General features: G+C 44.9%; 1 protein-coding gene and 1 long non-coding RNA gene across 4 annotated transcripts; one reads left to right on the top strand and one right to left on the bottom strand.

The window, feature by feature from the left end:
- The first annotated feature begins 1,263 nt into the window (after positions 1 to 1,263).
- On the top strand, positions 1,264 to 17,546 carry LOC138993966 (uncharacterized). 2 transcript variants are annotated; one of them, XR_011468359.1, is made up of 3 exons: positions 1,264 to 1,479; positions 9,439 to 9,609; positions 16,361 to 17,546. It is a non-coding gene; the product is annotated as an uncharacterized lncRNA (long non-coding RNA). The 2 variants fall into 2 exon arrangements; XR_011468358.1 differs by having other exon boundaries at positions 9,439 to 9,646.
- G6PC1 (glucose-6-phosphatase catalytic subunit 1) lies at positions 4,900 to 16,815 on the bottom strand. Of its 2 annotated transcripts, none has more exons than XM_070393509.1 (5): positions 16,499 to 16,815; positions 13,847 to 13,956; positions 11,685 to 11,790; positions 10,772 to 10,887; positions 4,900 to 9,587 (listed from the first exon to the last, which is right to left on the bottom strand). In XM_070393509.1, the coding sequence occupies exons 1-5, from the start codon at positions 16,726 to 16,728 to the stop codon at positions 9,076 to 9,078; spliced, it is 1,074 nt and encodes a 357-aa protein (XP_070249610.1). In that variant the 5' UTR covers positions 16,729 to 16,815; the 3' UTR covers positions 4,900 to 9,075. The 2 variants fall into 2 exon arrangements, with proteins under 2 accessions (XP_070249610.1, XP_070249611.1); XM_070393510.1 differs by having other exon boundaries at positions 16,669 to 16,791.
- Positions 17,547 to 24,404: the final 6,858 nt, after the last annotated feature.

Here is a 24,404-nt window from a genome sequence, read left to right as displayed (position 1 = left end):
TCATAGCTACGTGCCAAGGCTGTGGGGAAGCATCACTGTAGCCTCAGAATCTAGAGACACCACGAAAGGGCTGGAGCTGCAGAAAAGACACGCTGCGATTACAGCCGGTTCGGAGTCAGTCTGCTGTTTTCCGGCAGAGCAATCCTCAGACCTTGCCCAGGGCTTACCAATACCCACCCAGCGGCACAGACTGCTGTGTAAATGGGCAGAGAGGAGGAAATTAGGTTCCAGAGGCCAGAATATATCAGAGATGCCAAAGAAACATGTGCAAAAAGTTTTATTTTAAACTTTAAAAAAAAAAAAATCCTCACCTGAGGGTATTTTCCCACTGGTTTTTAGAGAGAATGGAAGAGAGAGGGAAAGATAGAAATATCGATGTGAGGGCGTGCAATCAAGGCATGTGCCCTTGACTGGAATCGAACTGGGGACCCTTTTGTCCGCAGGCCGACGCTCTATCCGCTGAGCCAAGCCGGCTCTTTAATTACTATTACAGTCAGGCCTACAGCCTGAGTCATACGTCTTAAAAATAACCACAACAGAACAACTAGAAACAAGAGTTCAGAATAGGAAACTGGACAGCCATATTAAGAACTAAAAGGACATTAAATCAAGGAGCTGTAAAAAATAGGAAAAAGATGGATGGATATTTGTGGCAAGTTAAGGGTATATAGAATGTTTTTAAAACAATATATATTGGGTATGGGTTAATATTTAACAACTAGAACGCAAGGAAACATTCATCGGAATAAACTATTATTCAAGTCTACACAGCATTTAAAATCAGTTTTCTAGTGAATCCTTACCTTAACATCATCACCAGAAGGCTATCTCGTCTGGGACTTTTTTTTTTCCTTTCTCAACTTTAACTTGGCTGAAGGAAAAGCCAATCAAATTAGGCTTTTCCTTCAGCCAGTAACAGAAATTACAGCAGGAGTTTGCACTAACAAAGTTAGACCTCATCTCATGCCTTCTCCAGAGGAGTCAAGTCTAGGCCCAGTGGGAGTGAGCGCCGGTGTTACGCAGTGTGTCTTAACTACATTCTTTGTTTGTTCCTCTAAGGATATGTTTTGTGTTATTCATTCCTCTCCCTGGTGATTTAACAACAACGTTAACTCTATCCAGAGCCTTTGGGGAGGGGAGGGCAGTTTGTCTACCAAACACTTACAATAGGGGCTCCTTGCCAGACTCCGCCCCTCTTACCCTAACTCTTTATCTACAATTCTCAGTCCTTCACACATTTTATCCTGCATTTAATGAGGTCCACATCTGTGGATGCTTCTTAACACATTCAGCTTCAGAAACTCTACAAAAGGCCAAGAGCTGAGAGTGCCTTTAACTCCTATCCACCCAGAGGCAACGACTCCAGTTACTTTAACAAGTTGACCTCGTTGGAGGGAAAGCTTCTGGCAGAACAGAGGACCCATTTGCACAGCAGTTGCACTGCGTTGAAAAACAGTCACTGGAAGAAAATTCTTTTAGGTAAATTGTGATGATTCTCCTCTGGTTGGTTACTGGGTTTCTCAGTCCTGGCACTATTACCATTTCGAGCAGGATCATTCTGTGTTGTGGGGGGCTGTGCTCTGTAGGATGTTTAGCAGCTTGCGTGGCCTCTACCTCCTAGATACCTGTAGCACCCCTCCAGCAATGACAACCCAAAATGTCTCCAGACATTGCCAGATGTCACCCGAAAGGCAAAATTGCCCTCACTTGAGAACCATTTCTTTGTTAGATATTTTGTGTGGAAATAATAGTATTTTGGCAGTAGTATGAGAATCTCCCCTACCTGTGAAGAGAATGGAACATCCAAACTTCATCTTCTCTGACCTGGGCTTCCCAGCAGGTTCAGCTCAGAATAACATTTGAGGGAAACCTGTTTTCATGCCCAACTCTTCCCCTCACAAGCTCTTTTCCAACACTTTCTTGTTTTTCCTCAAATTCATTTCCCCCAATTAATCTTCCTACAGGATTGAGTTTTGAAGGTATCCCCAAAGAATACCTGGAACTAATGGGAAGTCTTGAACTCTTTCAGGTGGAGGAGCCCAAAGTGGGCAGATCCTCCCCAGGTGTTTTATTTTTCTTGAAGTGGATTGAGCTCAACCACCCCCTCAGTTTGGGGAATGAACTCACCAGTCATTATGTTTGGGGTGATTTAACCTTTGGAAGTTCTTAGAAGCATGTTGTGTAGTTGTGCAGAGCACTATAGATAGAAAACGAGAAAGGGCATAGTTCTGGAGATAACAGTTTGGCAGCCACTGTAACTAGCAAACCTGCTGACAAAGCTTGGAGAACCAGATCAAAGACTGGGGTTGCTGAATCAGCTTTTCCTGAATCAGCTCTGATACCTGTCAGGATCCAGGGCCTCACCTAAGGCTTCTGAAGCGAAGGAACTTTTTGGAGGCTTTGGTGTAGCGTGTCCATGGTGGTTTCACTACGGCCTGTAGGGAAAGATGATGCCATTGTATTCACTGTATTTGGGGGGGTGGGGGGAAATGACCTGGTTAGGAGGGCTTTGGCAGCCTAAAGACATGACCCAAAGAAATTGACTTATGCCACTTGGGTTATCAAATCAATTAAGCCAAATTCCATCTCTCAAAAGACTGACTTGAGTCCTGGCTGGTTTGGCTCAGTGGTTGGAGCAACGGCCCAAAGACCAAAGGGTCTCTGGTTCAATTCCTGGTCATGGGCACATACTTGGGTTGCAGGTTTGATCCCCGGCCCTGGTTGGGGGAGGCAACGAATCAATGTCTCTCTCACATCGATGTTTCTCTCTCTCCTCTCCCCCCACTTCCACTCTAAAAAAAATTCAATGGGAAAAAATATCCTCAGGGGAGGATTAACAACAACAAAAAGGCTCACTTGAGTTCCTTACTGGGGTGATCACACAGGGATCAGTGGCATGTTGCCAGTGGGCTGGTGTTGAAGGAGGGGATCAGAGTGAAAGATGGAGGCGGAGAGATGGAATTGTGATGGCATGCGCTCACCAAGGAGTTCCAAGCTGTTCACAGCGGAGGAGAAAGGAATTAGATTTTCAATCTGTTTGCCTTTGGATAGAAAGTAATGCAGCTAATAAAGGATCAGATCCCCAGTTCTGTGATGGAGCAGAATGAGTAGAGTTCTACCAGTTTTCAAACACTGAAGTGAGTTGAGCTGATCTGAAGGCCATGACTGAGGAACTCGAAGAGCGAAAGAAGAAAGAGAGAAGACGGCATAAAGGAAAGCATTGAACATTTTCTGGCTGGAAAACCAACCTCATGCTAAAAAAAACACACACAAAAAAACACATAAAAACACCAAGTTGTTTCTTCTCGTAGCTACATTTCTGCCCTGGAAAGATTTATGAAAGCAAAAGCGCCGAGCACATAACATAATTAGGAACAGGCCACCTTGCATAGTTATTCTAGCTGTGGCTTTAATTTGGTTCACAAACTCTGGATCTGGTTCAAAGAAGCGGTTCAGTGTCTGCTTATGTCTTTCCCTTCTGTCCCAGCAGCTTCATGTCGACATAGCAGCCCAGGCAAATGCTGGAGACAGGCAAAGGGTGACTGCTCTCTGTTAAGAATCACAAGACCTGGGGACACTTATATGACTTAGAGGAGCTAAGGCCTTAATTTCTGACTCTGTGAAATGAAAACAATTTTTGAATAGAATGAATAGTGAGCAACTTAAACAAAGGGGTCAATTCAGAAAAAAATAAAAATATTCGTAGGCTTTTTTTCTTTTTATTGGGAAGTAACAACCCTGCAGCAGCGCTTTCATCGTTCACTCTGAAATTAGATTTTGGGCTTTGGGTTGCCCATCACTGGACTGGACAATTTCTAGTTTCTCTTCTAGATTCATTAGGTTTTTGGTTCTCTAATGGAAGTGGCTTTTGTCGACTGCTTCTTTGTACTATTTCTAGTTGATTCTTTTCTTAACATCATCAGAAGGCTATTTGGCCAAAGGTTTTCCATTCTCAAGAGGCTCTTGAAAATCACTTGGTTACAAATAATATTGTCCTATTTTATTTACACATACAAGCCTTAAAGGCAACTATCCTAGTTCTGCAATTACTACAGAGAAAAATCAATAAGTGTTAATAATTCAGCAGCTAAAGTAATGGTTTTCAAGGAAACAAGTCAGCAAATTTTGACAGGTTACAACTAGTCAATTGATCAGGGCCGGAACTTCAGATATCCAGATATGTCTTCAAGCAAAATGCTCTTGGAATGCATACTGGAACAATAAAGCCATTGCCGACAAAAGTAGGAGGAGCCCATTGACATTTCTTTGTTAAAATCTGATCACCTGATCAATCTTGCTTTAAAACTCTTTAAGGAAAAGAATTAGACAAAGACATAATACAGGGTATGACCTTAGGAAATCCAAAGAGATGGCAAAACCAGAAATACTGTAAAACTTTCTTACTAAGCCTTTGGAAAAACAGTCTGACAGTTCCTTGAAAGGTTAAACAGAGTTACTATATGACTCAGCAATTCCACTCCTAGGTATATATATATCTATATGCAAGAGAGATGAAATCATAGTTCCACACAAAAATTTGTACACAAATGTTCATAGCAGTATTATTTATTATAACCAAAAGCGCATGCCATCACAATTCCATCTCTCCGCCTCCATCTTTCACTCTGATCTCCTCCTTCAATGCTTTCCTTTATGCCGTCTTCTCTCTTTCTTCTTTCTTTGAAATACCTTTAAAATACCTTAGGAAATCCAAAGAGATGGCAAAACCAGAAATACTGTAAAACTTTCTTACTAAGCCTTTGGAAAAACAGTCTGACAGTTCCTTGAAAGGTTAAACAGAGTTACTATATGACTCAGCAATTCCACTCCTAGGTATATATATATCTATATGCAAGAGAGATGAAATCATAGTTCCACACAAAAATTTGTACACAAATGTTCATAGCAGTATTATTTATTATAGCCAAATATCCATCAACTAATGAACAGGTAACCAAAATTTATTACATCCTTACAATGGAATATTGTTTGACTATAAAAAGAAATGAAGTATTAATATATGTTACAACATGAATGATCCTTGAAAACATTATGCTAAGTGAAAGAAGCCCCTCACAAAAGGTCACATATTGCATGATTCCATTCATGTGAAATGTCTAGAATAGGCAAATCTATGAGACAAAAAATAGACTGGTGGTTGCCTAGGGCTGGGTGGGTTGGGGTGAAATGGAGGTGACTTCTAATGGGTATGGGGTTTCTTTATGGAGTGACAAAAATGTTCTAAAATTGATTTGTGGTGATGGTTGTACAGTTCTCTGAATATACAAAAAGCTATTGAATTGCACACTTTAAATGGATAAATTGTATGGTCTGTAAATTACACCTCAAAAAAGTTATTATAAATTTTTTAAAAGCTCTATCAATTTTGTTAAAGTACAAAAGCAAACACAAGAGCCTTAAGCCTGTGGTGCAGCAGCATTAGCCTGGAGAGCAGAAGGTGCACTTTCTTAATGGGTCTGTTTTCCCAGGGCAGTAATACAATTGGTGTGTGTGTGTGTGTGTGTGTGTATCAACCCCAGCCCACCTCCTCAAAACTGTTAGACTGCCAGAACAATCTAGCAAATTATGTTATAACATGCCATGAACCTTGGTTTATAACTGTCATTGGTCACTTAAACTTATTTCCACCCTGAGGATTCACAAGTCATTTTATTTTATTTTATTATTATTTTTTAAAAATATATTTTATTGATTTTTTACAGAGAGGAAGGGAGAGAGATAGAGAGTCAGAAACATCGATGAGAGAGAAACATCAATCAGCTGCCTCCTGCACATCTCCGACTGGAGATGTGCCCGCAACCCAGGTACATGCCCTTGACCGGAATCGAACCTGGGACCTTTCAGTCCGCAGGCCGACGCTCTATCCACTGAGCCAAACCGGTCTCGGCACAAGTCATTTTAAAAGCAAATCTACCTCTGTAACTTGGGGAGAGATCAGTGATCAGAATGTGCTAATACAATGGCTATATGTTGAGTTGATCATGAGCTGACCCCCTTTCTGGCCTTTACCCATTATAAATTCTAAGCCCGTAGGTCTGTCCATTTCTAGACTCTGCCCATTCCAATAAAAGGTAGCAATCTTGTATTTGTGGAGTCTCTGATCTAAACAAGCTTCCACAGTGTCTCTATTTTCTACCTCTCCATACGGCTTTATACCAAAAGTTCTTTGTGGTAATTCTATCTTCTCGCTCTATCTTGATTGTAAAAATAAGAAGTAAGTTACCTTACTGTTTGACCCAGATAGTCTGAGCAAGACCTTTAATCTCTTTCTTGAAAGAGAGAAAGCAAAGAGCTAAAAAATTGTTTTTAGCACTGCTGTTAAACTAACATGGTTATGCCTGTTCTAATAGTTATTTTATGAAATACCTTTAAAATATGGCATCTTAGAAACGAGTAGTAGCCCACTGGGAGGATCATTCTAAGTTTTATAATGTCCTTTGCCTACAAGAAATCAGATTTTCCATGGTTTGAATTAAGAATCATATCTGGCCCTAGCCAGTTTGGCTCAGTGGATAGAGCACCAACTAGTGGACTGAAGGTTACAGGTTTGATTCCAGTCAAGGGTACATACCTCAGTTGCAGGCTCGATCTTAGCCTCAATTGGGGCACGTGCAGGAGGCAACCAGTCGATGTGTCGCTCTCACATCAGTGTTTCTCTCTGTCTTTCCCCCTCCCTTCCACTCTCTCTTAAAATCAATGGAAAAAATATCCTCTGGGTGGGGATTAACAAAAAGAAAAAAAAAGAGTCATATCTGGTATCTGAAAGATAGTCTGATACAGCTGCCAATTTTACTGATATCGGTAAGGTATGGGGGTGAGGCAGGTGGAGGGTGGGGCATGGACCCTGAGTCAGACTGCCTGGTTTTTAAACTGGCTTCACCATTCTGGGCAAGACACATAACCCCTCTATGTCTATTTATATGTCATACGAGGGTAAGTTATAGCACAGAGATGTCTGGAGAATTAAGTGAGTTAATTGTATAAATAGATACAATGCATAGAACAGAGTCTGGCATATAGTAAGTACTCGATAAATTTTATCTGCTATCACGATCTTTATCAACTTCACCAACTGTTGGGGTAGGGGCACTATTTACTTTCTGCCAGAATCCCATTGCAAGGAACCTGGACTGGGGCCCTGAGAACAAATAAGTCGTCAAGGATGAGGTCTCTGCCTAAGCAGTGGGGTTCAGTTCAGACATAACAAGACCATTTCCCTTCTCCCTTGGTGAGACCATTACAGTCTCCTAGGGCCTGGTTCAAACAAATAAACAAATCCAGGAGGGGAACTCAACTTCCCCTAAATAAATACATTTCAAAGTTCTGAGGTGAGTGAGCAGATTTCAGCCTCAGGACATCCAGGGTGAAAGAAATCACTCCGTAGAGAAACTTGCAATAGTCCCTTGAGTGTTCCTTGGTGCCATGACCTGTCTTGTTCAGACTTTCTTTAACTATAAACCCAAACCTTGCTGACACAGGGTCATGCATTCCAGTCTGCCCAGGCTTGTTCTCCTGCTACAACTTACATTCCCTGACTGTTTAGTTTGGTAATGACCCTGCATGTCTGCCCTCAAGTGGTGGTTTGACCCATAGAGCAACGCCTGCTGACCTGTGGTCTGGTAAGGAATGTTCAGTCTTAGCCAATGATATTGTGCCTGTGTTGTGCTCAACTCTACCGGTGGCCCATGGACACTTCATAAGTCTCCCTAACTCTACTGGGGCTCCTGGCCAACTCAAGAGAAAGCACCTTTTTTTTTTCTCGAAGGGGAAAACATAGGTACACAGAAACTAAATTATTTGTTTAGGGAAATAAAGGAAAGAGCTAGAAATTTAGCTGAGCCAGAATTAGAACCTTCAGATCTCATTGCATCTAAAATGTAGTAATCAACAAGACTTCATTCTTAAATAAAATGTTGTTTTTAATAAAATACTGCACATATATATTTTTCTTTTCAAAGATGTTATGACCAGGAAGGTTGGTGTGAATGATAATATATGGCGAACTACATAATTAGTAGCAACAACAAGGACTCTCAAATAAATAGACTTCAGCATTTTTTTTTTTAGGACATATTCTGCAAACCAGCTGACACTGGAGGACAGGCAAGGAGGCTTTCCCTCCAAGAATGTGCTCTTGGTTGGTGTGGGATAGAGAAAGGAGTCATGGGTACCCGCAGGAATCAAAAGTAACATTGGAGTGACCTTCTGGAGGGGGGAATCCTTGCCTCTCCTCACCCTTTTGCCCAAGATTTCAGTGCTTAGCTGAAACAGAAAAAGCTCCACCACAGAGTCACCTTTAGGCATCTGAGTCTCCAGCAGGGCGGGTGTGGAGCCAGTGGAAAATTCTGGGGAAAGCAGAGCTAGGCTAATGAGGAGGAAGACCTAGGGTGACAGAGGAGAAGCTTGACTATGCCTGAATGCTCTGACTTAGTACAAATCTAGGTCACTGCAGCCACTCAGAAATCCTGGTCAATACAATGACCATAGCTACATAATAGAAAAATACAAGATGCAGAATTACCCCACTAATTACACTTCAGGTTGGTCCCCCACTATTGAGAGTCCCTCACCTAAAGGTTTCAGTACAACCAAAGCCATTTAGGTATTGTTTGACATAATTTGCATGATATTCAAGATGCTAAAAAAAGTCCTCCTTAATCCATCCTTCCTTTCCTATCAAATCCACTTCTCTTTTCTCCTTTTCTGGATCAGAATGAGCCTGGGTAGAGCATTCTCAGGTGGGATTCCCAGCCTGGGACCGTGAGCTGTCCCCCTACCTGGAAGTCTGACTTTTGTGTATCTGACAGAAGAATGAGTAAGTCTTCAGGGAAAAACCCAGAACTACCCGACTTCTAACAGACAAGGCTTTCTCAAATACCCTTACTAGTTTTTTAAAAAAAAACATCCCCCAATACAATTAGAATTGCATAGGAGGAAGGGGGTCGCTCAAGCTGACTCAGGCACGTTTGGCCTCAAGTGGGCTGGCGGGAGATGCCGGTTGCCCTCAATCCTCGGCTCAGTCATTGACTTTAAATACTGAAGTTTCCACCTTCCTTACAAAGACTTCTTGTCTGACTGGCCCAGGATCCGGGCAAGGCACCAAGGGATGAGACTGACAGATGCCAGGGGCACTGCTGCACTTTTGCAGAAGGACAGGACATAGAAGATCATCTCGACTTGGGATGGGGGTTTCAAAGAGTCAAAGAGGTGCAGGAGGATGAGGGAGGCCACGATGCAGCCGAGGCGGAATGGGACCCGCTTGCTGAGTCGGCCCTTGCAGCTCTCCCTGTACATGCTGGAGTTGAGAGCCAGCCCCAGGCCAAAGAGGGTCCCCAGGTTCTTCAGGAGGCTGGCAAAGGGCGTGGTGTCAATGTGAACCCATTCTGGCCGCTCACACCACCTCTTGGCTTTCTCTAGCGTCCACAGGAGGTCTACGCCCAGCCCCTTCAGCAGCAGGTAAAATCCAATGGCAAAGCTGAACAGGAAGAAGGTAATGAAGAAATACTTCTTGAGACTGGCATTGTAGATGCCCTGGATGTGGCGGAAAGTTTCAGCAACAGCAATGCCTGAGCGGGAGAAAGAGTGACGGTGAGAAACAGAAAAGACTCTGGACCTTCAGCTAGAGGTGGGTTGGGACCCAATGGGTGACATGTCATCTGTCGCCCATTAAATCACAGATGCTAGATTAGAGGGCCACCTGGTTTATTCCCGTATGTGGCTCCGGCCTTTCCTCACCCATAGACTCTTTCAGATGGAAGAGTCTTGTTCCACACATCCTCCTACTGCCTGCTTGTTTCCTGTGCGGGGTCCTCATGTCTCTCATTGAATAGCCTCAGGGGTGGAGAGCTCACTCCCACTTGGGCAGCCCATTTCCTCTTGGGATGGGTTTGATTATTCAAACATTCTTTCTTTTGCTGAGCTGACTGAAGTCTGTCCCCCTCTAATGCCATCTGTTGGTCTCAGTTCTTTCTGCAGGACTTAAGTGGTAAATCCAGAGCCTCTTTAACACATTTGAGGATAGTTATTCTCCTCTCTAATCTACACATTCCCAGGTCTTTCATGTAACATGGCTTCCAGGCTCCTTCTCAAACATGGGACCCAGTACTGGATGCTGTGTTACTTTGTAGTTGTCATGAACTCATTGTCTCTCTTGTTCTCAGCACTGTTTTCTGCTCTTACAGATCTCCAGGAAAAAATCCACAATTGCCCTAAGGTTTTATATTCGTATGCCTACCAAAAAGCCAAGAAATTCTTTCTACACTTAGCCTAAATCTTGTCTCCCCCTCATTAACTGGATATAAAAAAACCACAAATATTAAAAACTCTAAACCTATAAAAATGACCAAGTGTGAGTATGTATCTATTAGGTTTGCAAATGAATTTATTTAAATAAAGAGCTTTCCTAGGACACTGTGTTAATCTGTTAAGTTTGGTAGATTCCCTTAAAATTAAACGAGGGGACACTCCCAATGGAAAATCAGTAAGAAAGATTGTAAAAAGCTCAGAGATTTCAAGCTAACTTAATTGGGTATTTGGTGTGGTGCAGCTTGTCTGGAACACACTTAAATGTAGATCTGGGCACTCCCATAGAAATTAATCATATTAAATGACCTACCCTTGACTTTCATCCCACTAAAATGCTGACAGCATTGATAACCACAGACTATGGCTGGCAGGCTGGGATTTTGTCCTGATTATGGAGAAATGGGATACGTGGAAGAGAAAGGGAGGGATCCAGAGCAGCCGATACCTGACAAGACTCCAGCCACCACCTGATGGGGAAAATGAGCAGCAAGGTAGATTCGTGACAGACAGACGTTCAGCTGCACGGCCCAGAATCCCAACCACAAAATGACGTTCAAACACCTGCAATGGAAGAGGCAACCATAACAGAACCCAGATACACATCCTTCAGCAAAGCGAACAGCTTCAGCAGGAGTGTTGAAGCCTGGCAAACTTAGGTTCATCAGTGGAATACTTGTAAATTAATGCCTGTCCTCACAAGCTCAAAGATGCCTGTGGCACGCGGGGAACCCTTGTGTATGAGAATGTATTTGCACAATGGCCGCATACCCAGAATTCCCTGTAGTAGGAATGTCTTACATGTCTCTGTTCATTTTAATGTAGATGGGTAGACTCTATGGTTGGTACAGAAATGGGTCTTTGTTTAAATCCTGCCACTACCTAACTACCTGATCTCAAGAAGCCTCTTTAACATGTTTCCTTATCTGTAAAATTAGGATGTGCACTTGTGGGTCTCTTCCAGCCCTAACATTCTGTGACTCTAATCTTCACACTCAGCAGACATGCTGCAGCTTTTATCAGTACCAACCCAAAGTGTGGGATGGGCTAGGGCAGTGGTTCTCAACCTTCTGGCCCTTTAAATACAGTTCCTCATGTTGTGACCCAACCATAAAATTATTTTCGTTGCTACTTCCTAACTGTAATGTTGCTACTGTTATGAATCGTCATGTAAATATCTGATATGCAAGATGGTCTTAGGCGACCCCTGTGAAAGGGTCGTTCGACCGCCAAAGGGGGTCGCGACCCACAGGTTGAGAACCGCTGGGCTAGGGGGCTGTGAGGAAGAGCAAGTGGTGTGTCAGCTACAGAGAAAGCCACCCCCTGCTCTCCACCACCCACACCCAGGGCTGAGTTCTTACCTAAATCCGAAGGTGGGCTTTTTCTTTCCCCGAAAGATAGAGAGGGTGGCTGTGACCATCACATAATAAACACCGGCTGTACCCATGGCATGACCGGAGGGACTCCCTAAAGGGCAGGAAAGAGATGAATGAATGAACTAAAGGTGAAAGTCTCCATCCTAGAGACTGCTAGGGGGTGTCATCTACCCATCCATCCTTCCATTCATCCACCCATCATGCCGTCCATTCATTTATGCATTTAGTCACTTATTTAACAAGTCTCTATTGAGCTCCTATTGCAGGCCCAGCACTATGCTAGGCTCTGGGAGTATAGTGATGAGCAAAACCAGAGAAGGCCCAGTTCTTGTATTTATATACAGTCTAGAGATTACACAAAGGATCGAATTAGCCCTCCATAACCTCTCTTCCACTCTTGTGCCCTCTGCTCCATGCATGCCTGCCTCATTGCTTTCCTGTAAACATGCTCCCACCTCAGGGTCGTGGCATTATTAGTCTTTCTAGTCACACAACCCTTCCTCCAGAAATTTACTGGCTAATTCCCTTGCCTCTTCAAGTTTTTGCTCAGATCTCAACTTCTCAATGAGTATTCCCTTGATCACACTATTTAATTCTGCAACCGGTCCCTATTCCTGATCCCTCTACCCTGTGCCAACCTCCACTCAGATCCCTTTCTGGACAGAAGGACTTATTTTTTCAGCTGTTGAAAGTGTGATTACAAATGGGCCTTAGCTCTCAGCCTTCTCCGGCTGAGAGAGTCGTTTTGATCAGGGTTACCTCTTCCTGGGGCTGGCCTGTACCCAATCACTGGTCTACATTGGAGTATAAGGGCCTGTTCCTCTTGACTCAATTCAGGCAACTCTTAAGGGCCATCCTCAGCTTCAGAGCTCCCCATGGAGTTGGCTGAGGCTGAATCACAACTAGACTTCTCCTTCTGCCCTGTTGGCTTTAGTCTTCCTTCCATCAGTGTTGCTCCTGAGAGTAGTGAAACTCCTGTATGCTGATCTCCATCTGAGTCTGCTTTCCAGGGAACCCCATAGGCAAAGCCTTTTCTTTTCTTTTTTTAAAATATATTTTTATTGATTTCATAGAGGAAGGGAGAGGGAGAGAGAGATAGAAACATCAATGATGAGAGGAAATCAATGACCAGCTGCCCCCTGCACCCCACCCCCGGGATCGAGCTCGCAACCTAGGCATGTGCTCTGGGCTGGAATCGAACCTGGGACCCTTTAGTTTGCAGGCTGATGCTCTATCCACTGAGCCAAACCAGCTAGGGTGCCTTGTCTTTTCTGTTCTCCTCCTGCCCTCTACCTCCTCCTCCTCCTCCCTCTTCTAAATGATCATCTTCCAGTATTCTATACATTTTACTTGTGTGTTACACACACACACACACACACCATTCAAATAGCTCCACGAGAACAGAGATCTTTGTTTTATTCACTGAGGTTTTCCAAGTTCCTAGAACAGTGTCTGGCACAGAGTAGGTGCTCAATAAATGACACCTGAATGAATGCATATGGTCTGAAGTGAACAACGGGTGTGTAAGAATGAATAACTATGGGCCATGCCCTAGTTTGGGGGTCAGGGGTAGGGTCCCTGAGGACAGAATGCCAGCACCCTTCCTAAGGGTAAGGGAGACTTAAGATGAGTGAAGGGTTTGCATATTCTGATTACCTACTGAAAAACAAAAGCTGTCATTTGATTGAGCAGTACCAGTATGGCTGTAATTAGCCAAATACTGGCAGGTTGTGGGCTTGATAGGTCAGCTCAGGAGGACCCAGCTGCCAGACCAGGCCTCTGGGAAGGACAGCCGGGGCACCAGGCCTCTAGGGCTTAACCTTTCCCAGGCAAAGGGCCATTGCACACTTACACACTTACTCTCATGAGCCCATTGCCTGTGAAGGTGCTTGCCTCTCTGGGTTAGTAATTAAGGTTCTGGAAACATTAGGCAGATTTTCAAAGCAGCATCAAGATGAGATGCAGGAAGGCCTTCTTGAGATCAACTAAAATGGAATTGTATCAAATTGAAGACCCTGAGAAAATGCGGGAAGGAATGGCTCTCCTCATGTCCCTCAAAGACAGCTTCACCCACAACAAATGCTAATAGGTGTCCACATGAGCAAGGTGCGCCCAGCTTCTGTCTGTGCAGAGGGTGGGACTCTTACCTGGCCCAGTCTCACAGGTGACAGGGAACTGCTTGATCAGCGGTGCAGAGCTACTGCTGTAGTAGTCCGAGTCCAGGACCCACCAGTACGGGCGCTGCCCAAAGAGAATCCTGTGGAAAAGCAGAGCCCATGCCGAGGTTACGGAAGGAACCCTTTTCCCAGAAGCCCACGCCTTTGAGGAGGGAGAGCAGCTTGAGGAGAAGATCCATGTGACCCTAAACTGGTCCATTGGCCACCTCCAAGGAGGTGAACTGGGTGGCTGGGAAGAGGTGGGGGAGGTAGGCTTGTATGGTACATCCTTTATATAATTTTTGGATTTTCAACTATTTGAATTTAGTATTTATTAAAACATAAATAAATAAACCCGAGATCCAAAGATCCATATTCACGGCCAGCTAGGTGACTTTTTCTTAAAACCGCAAGATAAATTTGTCCTGGAAGGATGCATCTGGAACTGCAGTTCGCAACTTACATTTGCATATCCCACCAGGTCCCTCTGCTCTTTCTTTAGGCCTCAGAAAAGCTCACTGTAAGGCATACATAGCTTCGGGTGCTTGCTCTGTGCCCTCTGCTTTGAAAGAGGATATCTCAGACAAACCGCTGCCCTTTTATTTAATTTATTTTTTTCTTAATCCTCACCCGAGGATATGCTCCCTTTAGAGAGAGGAAGAGAGAGGGAAAGAGAAAGAAACTTCGGTGTGAGAGAGAAACATCCACCCGTTGCCCCCTGTGCACCGGACTGAGATCCAACCTGCGACCCTTCGGTGCATGGGATGATGCTTCAGCCAACTGTGCCCCACCGGCCAGGGCCAAGCCACTTCCCTTTTAAAAGGCCTAGATCAGCCGTGGGCAAACTACGGCCCCGAGGGCCGGATCCGGCCCGTTTGAAATGAATAAAACTAAAAGAAAAAAACAGACCGTACCCTTTTATGTAATGATGTTTACTTTGAATTTATATTAGTTCACACAAACACTCCATCCATGCTTTTGTTCCGGCCCTCCGGTCCAGTTTAAGAACCCACTGTGGCCCTCGAGTCAAAAAGTTGGCCCACCCCTGGTCTAGATCTTTTATCGTGGAAACAGGTGTCAGAGGTCCGGCTGGAGGCCTCCTTTTCCCTGTGGTGGTGGAATAGTGATTGCTCACCCAAATCAGGGACAACCACTAACTCTTGCCTCCACCAACTCAGAGAAAATCCATCACTCTTTAATTGAGATCAGATGTTTGGAATAACCATTTATCTTTTTATTGTTTAGGGTCATGCTCTTTAATAGGGGATGTTACAGATAAAACTTAGATTTTTTCAATAGAAATTTCAGAATCCCTTGGGCTTCTGAGCCCAATAATCTTTTTTTTTTTTTTCTATTCTAAAGGACTTTTACTGTTTATGGCCAGAGATTATTAGAGCTGAAAGAGACGTAAGAATTGTCTGATAGTAGTCATAGATAGCTTTAGAGATGGTAAAGGGCTTAGAGCAGCGGTTCTCAACCTGTGGGTCTCGACCCCCTTTGGCGGTCGAATGACCCTTTCACAGGGGTCGCCTAAGACCATCCTGCATATCAGATATTTACATTACAATTCATAACAGTAGCAACATTACAGTTATGAAGTAGCAAGGAAAATAAATTTATGGTTGGGTCACAACATGAGGAACTGTATTTAAAGGGTCAGAAGGTTGAGAACCACTGGCTTAGAGGGAAGCTGGTCCAACTCTTCATTTTCTAGATGATGAAAGAGAAGCCAAACCATGAATATGCTAAAGTCAGCTGGTGCTGGCTAACAATTATAAAATATTCAGGATTTTTGCAAGTCAAACCCATCCATAGCTTGAAGGTGGCTATAATGGGAATATATAAACAGTAGAATTTGGCAAATGTTAAAATCGGGGTTCTTCTGCCTCCCATCTTTCCCTGAAAGAGTCAGTTAATCAGCATTGGATATTCTGTGGTTCTTAAGAGCTTTGCCCCTGGAGCCAGCCTGCCTGAGTGTCAATCCTGCCTCTGACATTTACTACCCATGTTGGTCTAGGCACCTTCTCTTTATCTGTCACATAAGTAACCACCTCCAGAAAAACATTCAGCCCATGGCCTGGCACATACTAAATGTTTGATAACTGTTAACGATAATTATTATAAGGTCCCAGAGATAACCTAAGTTTACAGATTACGAAACAGAAACTCAGATTGTTGCTATGACTTGCCCAGGACATGCAGCTGGTAGGTGGCTGAACAAAACCTGGATGGAGCCCGGTTCTCTGGATTCCTCCTCATTGCCCCACACAACACGTTTTTAAATTATCTATATGATTCCTTTTTTCATGCATCATTTTTCTTCTTTCATGCATCTACCTGTATGTTGCCTATTCTGCTGCAAGTAGTAAAACTGTGTTTCTTTGCTTATAACCTACAAATCCAGACTTTTCACTAAGTCCAGCTGGCCTTCCGTCCATATGAAATAGCCTCTCCTGTATCTTCAACTCACTGACAGGGCTTTCTCTGTCTTCTCTCTTTATGTAGCAGATGGAGAGTCAGGAGGGGAGGAACCTGTGGCTTCCTGAATTGCATGGGGAAGGCAACTTCTGATGGACAGACATTTCCAGAGAGAATGCCAGCCTCCTTCCTTGCCGATCTCCTCTCTGCCTGGCTCTTACTCACCACTTAAAGATGAGGTTGAGCCAGTCTCCAATCACAGCTACCCAGAGGAGTTGGATGCCCACAGCTTCTCGAAGATGGAACCAGATGGGGAAGAGGACATAGAAGGCATTCCTGAGGTCTGCAATCACAGAGACCAGGATGAACCAATCCTGGGAGTCCTTGTAATTCACCTGGAGGTAGTGTGTTGACTGGATCCCAAAGTCATGAAGGACGTTCATGCCTTCCTCCATGCTTACTCCCTGGCCCCTCAGGAAGCCGTCAGCTGAGCCCTTGCAGACGTGGTGGTGATAACTCTGCTATCAGCCTGCGTCTTGCCAGTTTTATACACCCTGTAACCAGCCTGCAGGTCAACCCAGCCCTGATCTTTGGACTCAAAAAACACTTTTGTCTAAAATCTATTGATCAAAGGTGCATCATCAGTAGGTTGATGCAAACATGTTCAGGGTGATTTACGTAAAATAGAAAACCAGGCACACAAAAACAGCCTGATCGGCCATGTGCTCCGCGGGGCCAATGATTAACTTTGGCACGCTGCTCGACAGTGCCAGGGGCTGCCCTCCTCTGGCTCTGAAACCCAGCCAGAGACACGGGACAGAGTCTAAATCACCGTGGTTCTTGCAAAGATGCCTGAGTTCCTAAGTCTGCAACTGCGCTTATTTGGGAACAAAGAAAAAGTCTTGAAGTCCTCGTGATTCAGGTTTTAAGTTATTAATTTAGAAAGTAGTTCATTTTATTGTACTGGGTACTGTCACCTTGCTGGCCCTTTCTTAACTGCATTAGGGTCTAGGAAATGCCTCTGTTTTGGGAGCTCAAACCTTCTTCCCATGTGGGTCTATAGCTCAGGGCCAGAAGATAATCACCTTTGAATGCCTGATTAATTCATTCATTTATTGTCCTTAAAGTTCGGACCTTTGGGGTTTTAACACATAAGTGAAAGCAATAAAATGAATGTGTGTTCACACAAAAACAATATGATTGATATATAGTTCTAAATAAAAACACCAACAAATTGGTGACTGGGGACCCTGGAAAGGGCTTCTGTAGCTTGATCTTCCATTTGTACTTGGAGATATTTATGTTCACGAGGAAGTCAATCCATTCTTACTACAGCCATGGATATAGACAAGGAATAAATAAAAGTAACAGATGCCCAGGCGTGAGAAGCAATGCTGCCTTCCTCCCCTGCACAAACAGAAATCGCCCTGCAGCAGTGCAGAGACCAAAACCTCACCCTTGGTCAGTTCGAACTCTGAAGGAAGCAGGGGCTGAATCAGGCGGTGACCGGAGGCATTTTTCAAGGGTAAGAGCTAGTGGGAATAAAACTTTAAAATATTCACTTGAATTTCCCACCAGTAAGCCCATATTCCCTTGTCAGGGGTAGGTTGGGGACAGGGAAAAGGAATTCAGAGCTAATGAGTCTGTAGCAAAGGTAGACAACATTCTATGCTGGAAATGATGAGAATATCATCCAGGAAGTATGGTCTGGCATCTTATCCCCACCCTCCGTGGGCTCCCACCCACCTCCAGCAGACCCCAGCTGCCCTTGACCACATTGTCTCTGCTGGTCCAAGCAACCCTATCCTACCATGCCTGGTCCGGGGAGGTAATGGCGGGCTGTGGGTGGGCTGCAAATGGAGTATGTACTGGCAGTGTTGTGGGGAAGGGTGCTCTCTATTGTCAGCAATGCTAGGCCGCAGGTAGTGGGCCCCACTGGAAGGCTTCCCTCCACCCCGATAAGCCTTCCTCGAAAGTGTTGAGTAACCACTGTTGTGATCCCGGGGACTGAAGTTTCTATGGTGTGAGGTGAGTTGAGGGCAAATAGGGCAGATACTCTGACAAAATATTCAAAGACCACTATCTGGTTCTCCACAGGGCTGCCAGCAGCCGGAATCTCTGAGTCAGGCAGGGTTCTCTCAGCATACGGGGAGGCCAGTGGAGGGCCCTATCTACTGGAGGAAACTCAGGGAGAATGCTCATGTTGATAAGGAGTGGGATGGAGCTGATATCTGCTCCCAGGGTAGAGGAGGAGTCCCCCTGGCAGGCAGCCTGCCTGGCAGGAGTACCTCTTGGTCAGAGCAATTGTATATCATCATGAGACTCTTTGCTAGTCTATCTTTCTAACTTCCAGCCCCTTCCTGCTGCCTCCAGCAAATTTTTATCATGTACAAAAAGAGGTGAGGCCCCCAAAGACCCAAGGCTACTGGGAAGCTGACTGCAGAGAGAAATGGCAGAGTCCTCAAATGCTCACAGGACTTGTGGATATTTTGAGGTGAATAATAGGGATGGAGAATTTGAGTTGCTGGAGGTTTCAATGAGAATTTACTCACTTAAAGAACTCTCTCCAGAGAGGGGATTCTATCATCTCCTTCTAACTCCTGTCATCTTTCCTTTCAAGAAGTTCTCCAGTTTAATTCAATAAACATTTCCTGGGCAAAGCCCCATGCTTGGCTCTATAAGAAATTGCAAGTGAGCCCTAGCCGGTTTGGCTTAGTGGATAGACTGCACTGAAGGGTCCCGGGTTCGATTCTGGACAAGGGCATGTACCTCGGTGGCAGGCTCATTCCCTAGCCATGGTCAGGGTCCTTGTGGGAGGCAACCAACCAATGTGTCTCTCCCATGTTGATGTTTCTCTCTCTCTCTCTCTCTCTCTCTTTTCCTTCCACTCTCTCTCTAAAAAAAAAAAAAAAAAAAAAAAAAAAAAATCAATGGATAAATATCCTCACGTGAAGATTAGCAAAAACAAACAAACAAAAAAGAAATTGCAAATTAAATCTTGGTTGTCCTCTGGGACCTGGACATTCTAGTGGGGCAGGGAAATTAGATTATTTACACAACTCACTGTGTCATTTGGGGGATCCTTAGGTCGAAACTGAACTCATATGTACAAATATCAGTGAGTTCCCTACTATTTTGTCCTAGGCAGAGAGGACTCAAGACGTATTGATGGCCCCTGGGAAAACGGCCAGCCGGGTCTGGGAAGCGACGAGGAGGGAAAGCTCTAAGGGGCCCCTGAACAGGAACACTAGCTGGGCACTCCTCGGGCACTTTCTCCACAAACAGAAGTCCAGAGGCTGGGGATCTTGGTTTGGGAAGCACAGGAAGGAAGGGTGCCAGAGAGAACAGCCTGGTCTGCTGCTAAATACGTGCAGCTGGTTCCCGTGTCCTGGCACCGTCTCCTCCAGAGCAAGGTTGACTCATTCACTCAGGCCAGTTTATTTGCTAACAGGGAAGCAAAGAGGGGAAGGAGTCATAATTTGCCACACACCTATTCCAAAAATTGCTTTTATTACCAGTAAGACATTCCGACTTTCCCTGCAGTCAAACCCTCTATTCTGGCGGGGGCGCTGGGTTCTCTGGAGCGAGGAGCTGCCTTTTTGCTCAGCTGTGATCACTAGAATGGGGCTCGTCTGCACATTGTATCAAGGATACAAAACCCAGCTTCAAGCCAAGGCTTTGTCTGGGCAGTGGGGGAGATTTCCTTGCAGGGTTACAGTCCAAACTCCAAGATGTACAGTTTTTTTATTTTATTTATTTCTTTTTTTGTGCTCCTCTCCCCCTACCACTTGGTCAATGGGGAAGGTGTTCAGGGGTAGATAGCAGAAACTGGCTGGATCAACTGCTGTCACCTTTTCAGTGAGTGACCCTGTTCATTTTTTTTACAAAACTATGTCGGGGAAAGCAGGTGAAGGGAGAGGCGGATTAATGATTGTTAGCCTGTGAAAATGGCTGACTTATCTCCGGCGTGGTGAGAAAGTTCAGCTTCAGAACCTTGAACTGTGCATTTATTGACCACGTGGGGGGAGCATGCTGTCTGTCTCAAGACGGGCTGCACATTTTGTCCACAGAAAAACACCAGAGGACATTTGCTTCATTGTAAACAGTTAAGAGCTCCCTGCTCACGCCCTTCCTCCTGCCACCCTAGTATTTGCTTTCTACCAAAGTTAAATGAATCATTGGCACCTTTATGGGAAGCACAGACTGACCATCTTCTTCCTCTCCTCTATCATCTTCAACCCCCACCCCCACCCCCAAAGAAGCTGTTGTTAAGCCCAGATCCAGCCAACCAGTTCCCTCATGACCAGATGGTGACACTGCTCCAACTGGCAGTCAACCCTTCGGTGGTGCCAAACCACCCTTGCAGCTGGGAAACCTTCTTGCGTTAAGTTTGATCCTTCCTGCCAGGAGTTAAACTTTGTTGATGATGCACAGCCGAGGCAGAGTCAAGGGAAGTGAGCCTCTAAAATGATGGTTGGGACTATCTGAGAAAAGCTCAGTTCCCTCCTTCTTCCTGGTCTGTACCCCAGAGGCGAAGAGGAGGTGTCTGAAGAGAGGTGGGAAGTGCAAGCTGAGAATCTAGCCCTAATCCACTGGGCCTCCTGGCTTCATCTCACAGATATTTTGAAAGAATTGGGGCCAACTAAAGAAAAAATGGAGGGACTATGTCATGAGTCGCTCAGTCATAGCTCAGCCTGGTTGGGTGTGGAACGAGGTGGGGACTGGGGATGAGCGAGGGGGTGTAAAAGCTGTGTGTGTTTTTCCTTAGAAGACCCTCAAAAACATCCTCAAGCTTTTAGCAGGCAGCCCTTGAGACTTCTGTCCTACTGCCATCACTAGGACTTCTTTTTAAAAAAAAAAAAATATATTTTATTGATTTTTTACAGAGAGGAAGGGAGAGAGATGAGAGTTAGAAACATCGATGAGAGAGAAAACATCGATCAGCTGCATCCTGCACATCTCCTACTGGGAATGTGCCCGCAACCCAGGTACATGCCCTTGACCGGAATAGAACCTGGGACCTTTCAGTCCGCAGGCCGACGCTCTATCCACTGAGCCAAACCTGTTTCGGCTGGACTTCTAAGGTAAAAAGAGAAATAATAAATAGGAAGATAAAGAGTGTGATTGTCTTGGCTGGTATGGCTAAGTGGTTAGAGAGTTGGCCAGAGCACCAAAGGGTGGCGGTTAGGATTCCCAGTCAAGGGCACATACCTGGGTTGCAAGTTCAATCTCGTGGGGCCACATGCCACATGGGGGAGGCAACCAATCAATGTGTCTCTCTCACATCCATGTTTCTCTCTCCCTCTCCTCCTTCCACTCTCTCTACAAATCAATGGAAAAAAATATCCTCCGGTGAGGATTTAAAAAAAAAGAGTTGTGTGATCTTGGCCAAGTCACTAGAGTTCTCTGGATTTTACTTTTGTCAACTGTAGACTGAGACTTGGTGACTCTCACCCTCCTTTCAGTTCTATCATTTTCTGACTCTGGGGTGCTCCTTTGAAAGTAGCTCCAATGAGGTGGTACTTGACTTTTAGTGACCTAACAGAAGTAACTGATTCATTATTGCCAGAAGGAAAGATGTGTTCATATTTTTTTAAAAAAATTTAAAATAGCCGAAACCGGTTTGGCTCAGTGGATAGAGCGTCGGCCTGCGGACTGAAGGGTCCCAGGTTCGATTCCGGTCAAGGGCATGTACCTGGGTTGCGGGCACATCCCCGGTGGGAGATGTGCAGGAGGCAGCTGATCGATGTTTCTCTCTCATCGATGTTTCTAACTCTCTATCTCTCTCCCTTCCTCTCTGTAAAAAATCAAATATATTTAAAAAAAAGTTTTAAATATATTTTTATTGATTTCAGAGAGGAAGGGAGAGGGAGAGAGAATCACCCCCTACTGGGGATCGAGCCCTCACCTTGGGCATGTGCTCTTGACTGGAATCAAACTCGGGACCCTTCAGACTGTAGGCCGACGCTCTATCCACTAAGCCAAACTGGCCAGGGCTCATATTTTTTAAATTAAAATATTTTCAAAAATAATATATTCACATGGTTTTAAAGTGTTCAAAGAGTTCAAAAGAGTATTCTGTGAAGTCATTTCTTCCTCCCACCCCTGGGCACCATCCAAACATTGGTGCTGCCAGAACCCAGCTGAGACCTGAGGTGCATCCAGAGTCAGAGAAGCCTCACCGGCCCCCCAAAGCAATTCTCTATCAGAAGTAAGCTCCCTATGTAGAGCCAGACATCCAGCTGAGATCCAGTTTGGGGAGGGGTCATCCCTTCCACCTTCTCTCTGCCCCGCCTCTGTTTCTCCTCCAGCTCTTCCCTGTAGTCCTTTAATCAGCTCTTTCTTTAATAGCTGTGGAACTTTCATCCCAACCAAAATGCCCATGTTGTACAGTCAGTTATTGTCCTTCCCTCTTCTGGAGCCCAGTTGGGGGACATAATTAGGAAATCAGTAGTCTTGGACCCTCTTAACCCACAACTTACCCCTTCTGAGAGTTCCCAAATGAGGTGAGGCCAGAATTGTCACGAAAACAAACAGTGAGGTTTCCCTGCCCCCCTCCCCCACCCTCCCAGGCCATGAGAGGGCCAAGGAACTATTCTGAGCTATGAAAACACAGATGGGCTCTGCTAGGAAGTAAACAGCAGTCTGTCCGCCAACGCTTGTCTCCCTGGATGGGAGTCCTGACAGGGCCTGATCTCCAGCCAGCCAGTAGGAGAGGAAGGGAGAAGGGAAGGATCGAAGGGAAAGTCAGTGTTTGCTTTATTTTTAAAAGATTTTGTTCACTTTAGTAGGTTTGAAGTGGAAGGAGGGCAGCCCAGAATCATGTAATTCCAGGGGATCTCTCCAACCTTGAATTCCAGAGAGTAAGATGCTTATTGCTTTCCTCAAACCTGTGCAGTATCACCCTCCTCTGCTCTCCTGGGAATGGGAAGTCACTGTGACCTTCTCACTGTCAAATCTGCTGGTTGGCCTTTTCTCATCCTTCTTTTTCCTTAATCTTTCGGTCACATCTGCACCATCCGGCAGATAACTGCCTTGAAACACTTGCCCTCTCTGTGTTCAATGTTGCTCCAGCAAAATCGACTCTCTCTTCCCCTCTTCATCCTCTCATCATCAGTGTGATGTTAGACTCCACTTGATACCACCTGGACGTCCATGCGTTCCCCAAACCTGCAAGTTCCTTCTAGACCTGCTCTTGTTCCATGTGTCTGTTTTGTAAACATCTCCTCCTCCTCGGCCATCCCACAGGCACGGAGCCTGGCAACCCTCATCAGGTTCTGGCTCTTGTTTGATTTTCTACTCTTACTGCCCCTCGTCACTCCCTCTGTCTTGACCTGCTAGTCCCTTCATTACCTAATGATCTCTCACTCCCCTTCTCACTGCCGAACCCAAGCCATCCTACAGACCACTGGCAAAGGAGCCTCTTACAATACAGGTGTGTGTTTTTTGTTTTTTTATTTACTTAACACCTGAAGAATAGCCAGTGGACACTGCCTACAGAATGAAGTTCAAACTCAAACGTATCCACAATCAAACTCCAGGTTATTCGTTCCAGCCTTATGGCTTGCAACTCCTCTTCCTGGACCCCCTATTCCATATATACTAATGGGATTGGATTACCCAAACACATTTTGGTTTGCCTAACTTTGCTCTTACTCCCACCTGGAGTATCATTTTCCTCATCTCCACATGTCCAGATTCTAAACATACTTCAAGGCCAAGGTAATAAAGCCTTTCCAACCCACTGGCTTAGCTGTTGTCAGCTATGAAGGACCACTCTGTCCTGAACTCCCCTAGCATTTAATCATTCTTATTTTAGGGCACTTAGCATGTTCAAACCTTGCATTGCAGTTGTTTTGCATATGACTTAACCCTTTTTCAGTTATCCTGAGCCCTGAGAGCCAAGAAGTTACCCCTTCCAGCTTTCAGACCTGAGCTCTGCTCGCATATTTGGTGCCATCGTGATAGATTGTTTAGACTGCTGTGATGGTTCCTTCCATTGCTGATATGCACCTCTGTGCATTGTTACTTTGCCACCCTTCCCGTCAAGGAGAGAATTTATATCTTCACCCTTTGAATCTGGGGGCCAATGGGACATTAGTAGATGTGATACCAACAGAGGCTTGAAAAG

Source organism: Myotis yumanensis, unplaced genomic scaffold (assembly GCF_028538775.1).
Source record: "Myotis yumanensis isolate MYYU_CA2020_CCGP unplaced genomic scaffold, mMyoYum1.0.hap1 SCAF_16, whole genome shotgun sequence".
Taxonomy (NCBI): Eukaryota; Metazoa; Chordata; class Mammalia; order Chiroptera; family Vespertilionidae; genus Myotis; species Myotis yumanensis.
This window is presented reverse-complemented; position numbering and strand designations above follow the sequence as displayed.

What these genes read in the sequence shown, in the direction of transcription:
- G6PC1 (XM_070393509.1), bottom strand. Translation starts at nt 16,728, where the DNA reads ATGGAGGAAGGCATGAACGTCCTTCATGACTTTGGGATCCAGTCAACA. An exon ending in CTCAACCTCATCTTTAAGTG is followed by an intron (nt 13,957 to 16,498) that starts GTGAGTAAGAGC and finishes GCTTTTCCACAG; the next exon opens with GATTCTCTTTGGGCAGCGCC. An exon ending in GGTGGCTGGAGTCTTGTCAG is followed by an intron (nt 9,588 to 10,771) that starts GTATCGGCTGCT and finishes TCTCCCGCTCAG; the next exon opens with GCATTGCTGTTGCTGAAACT.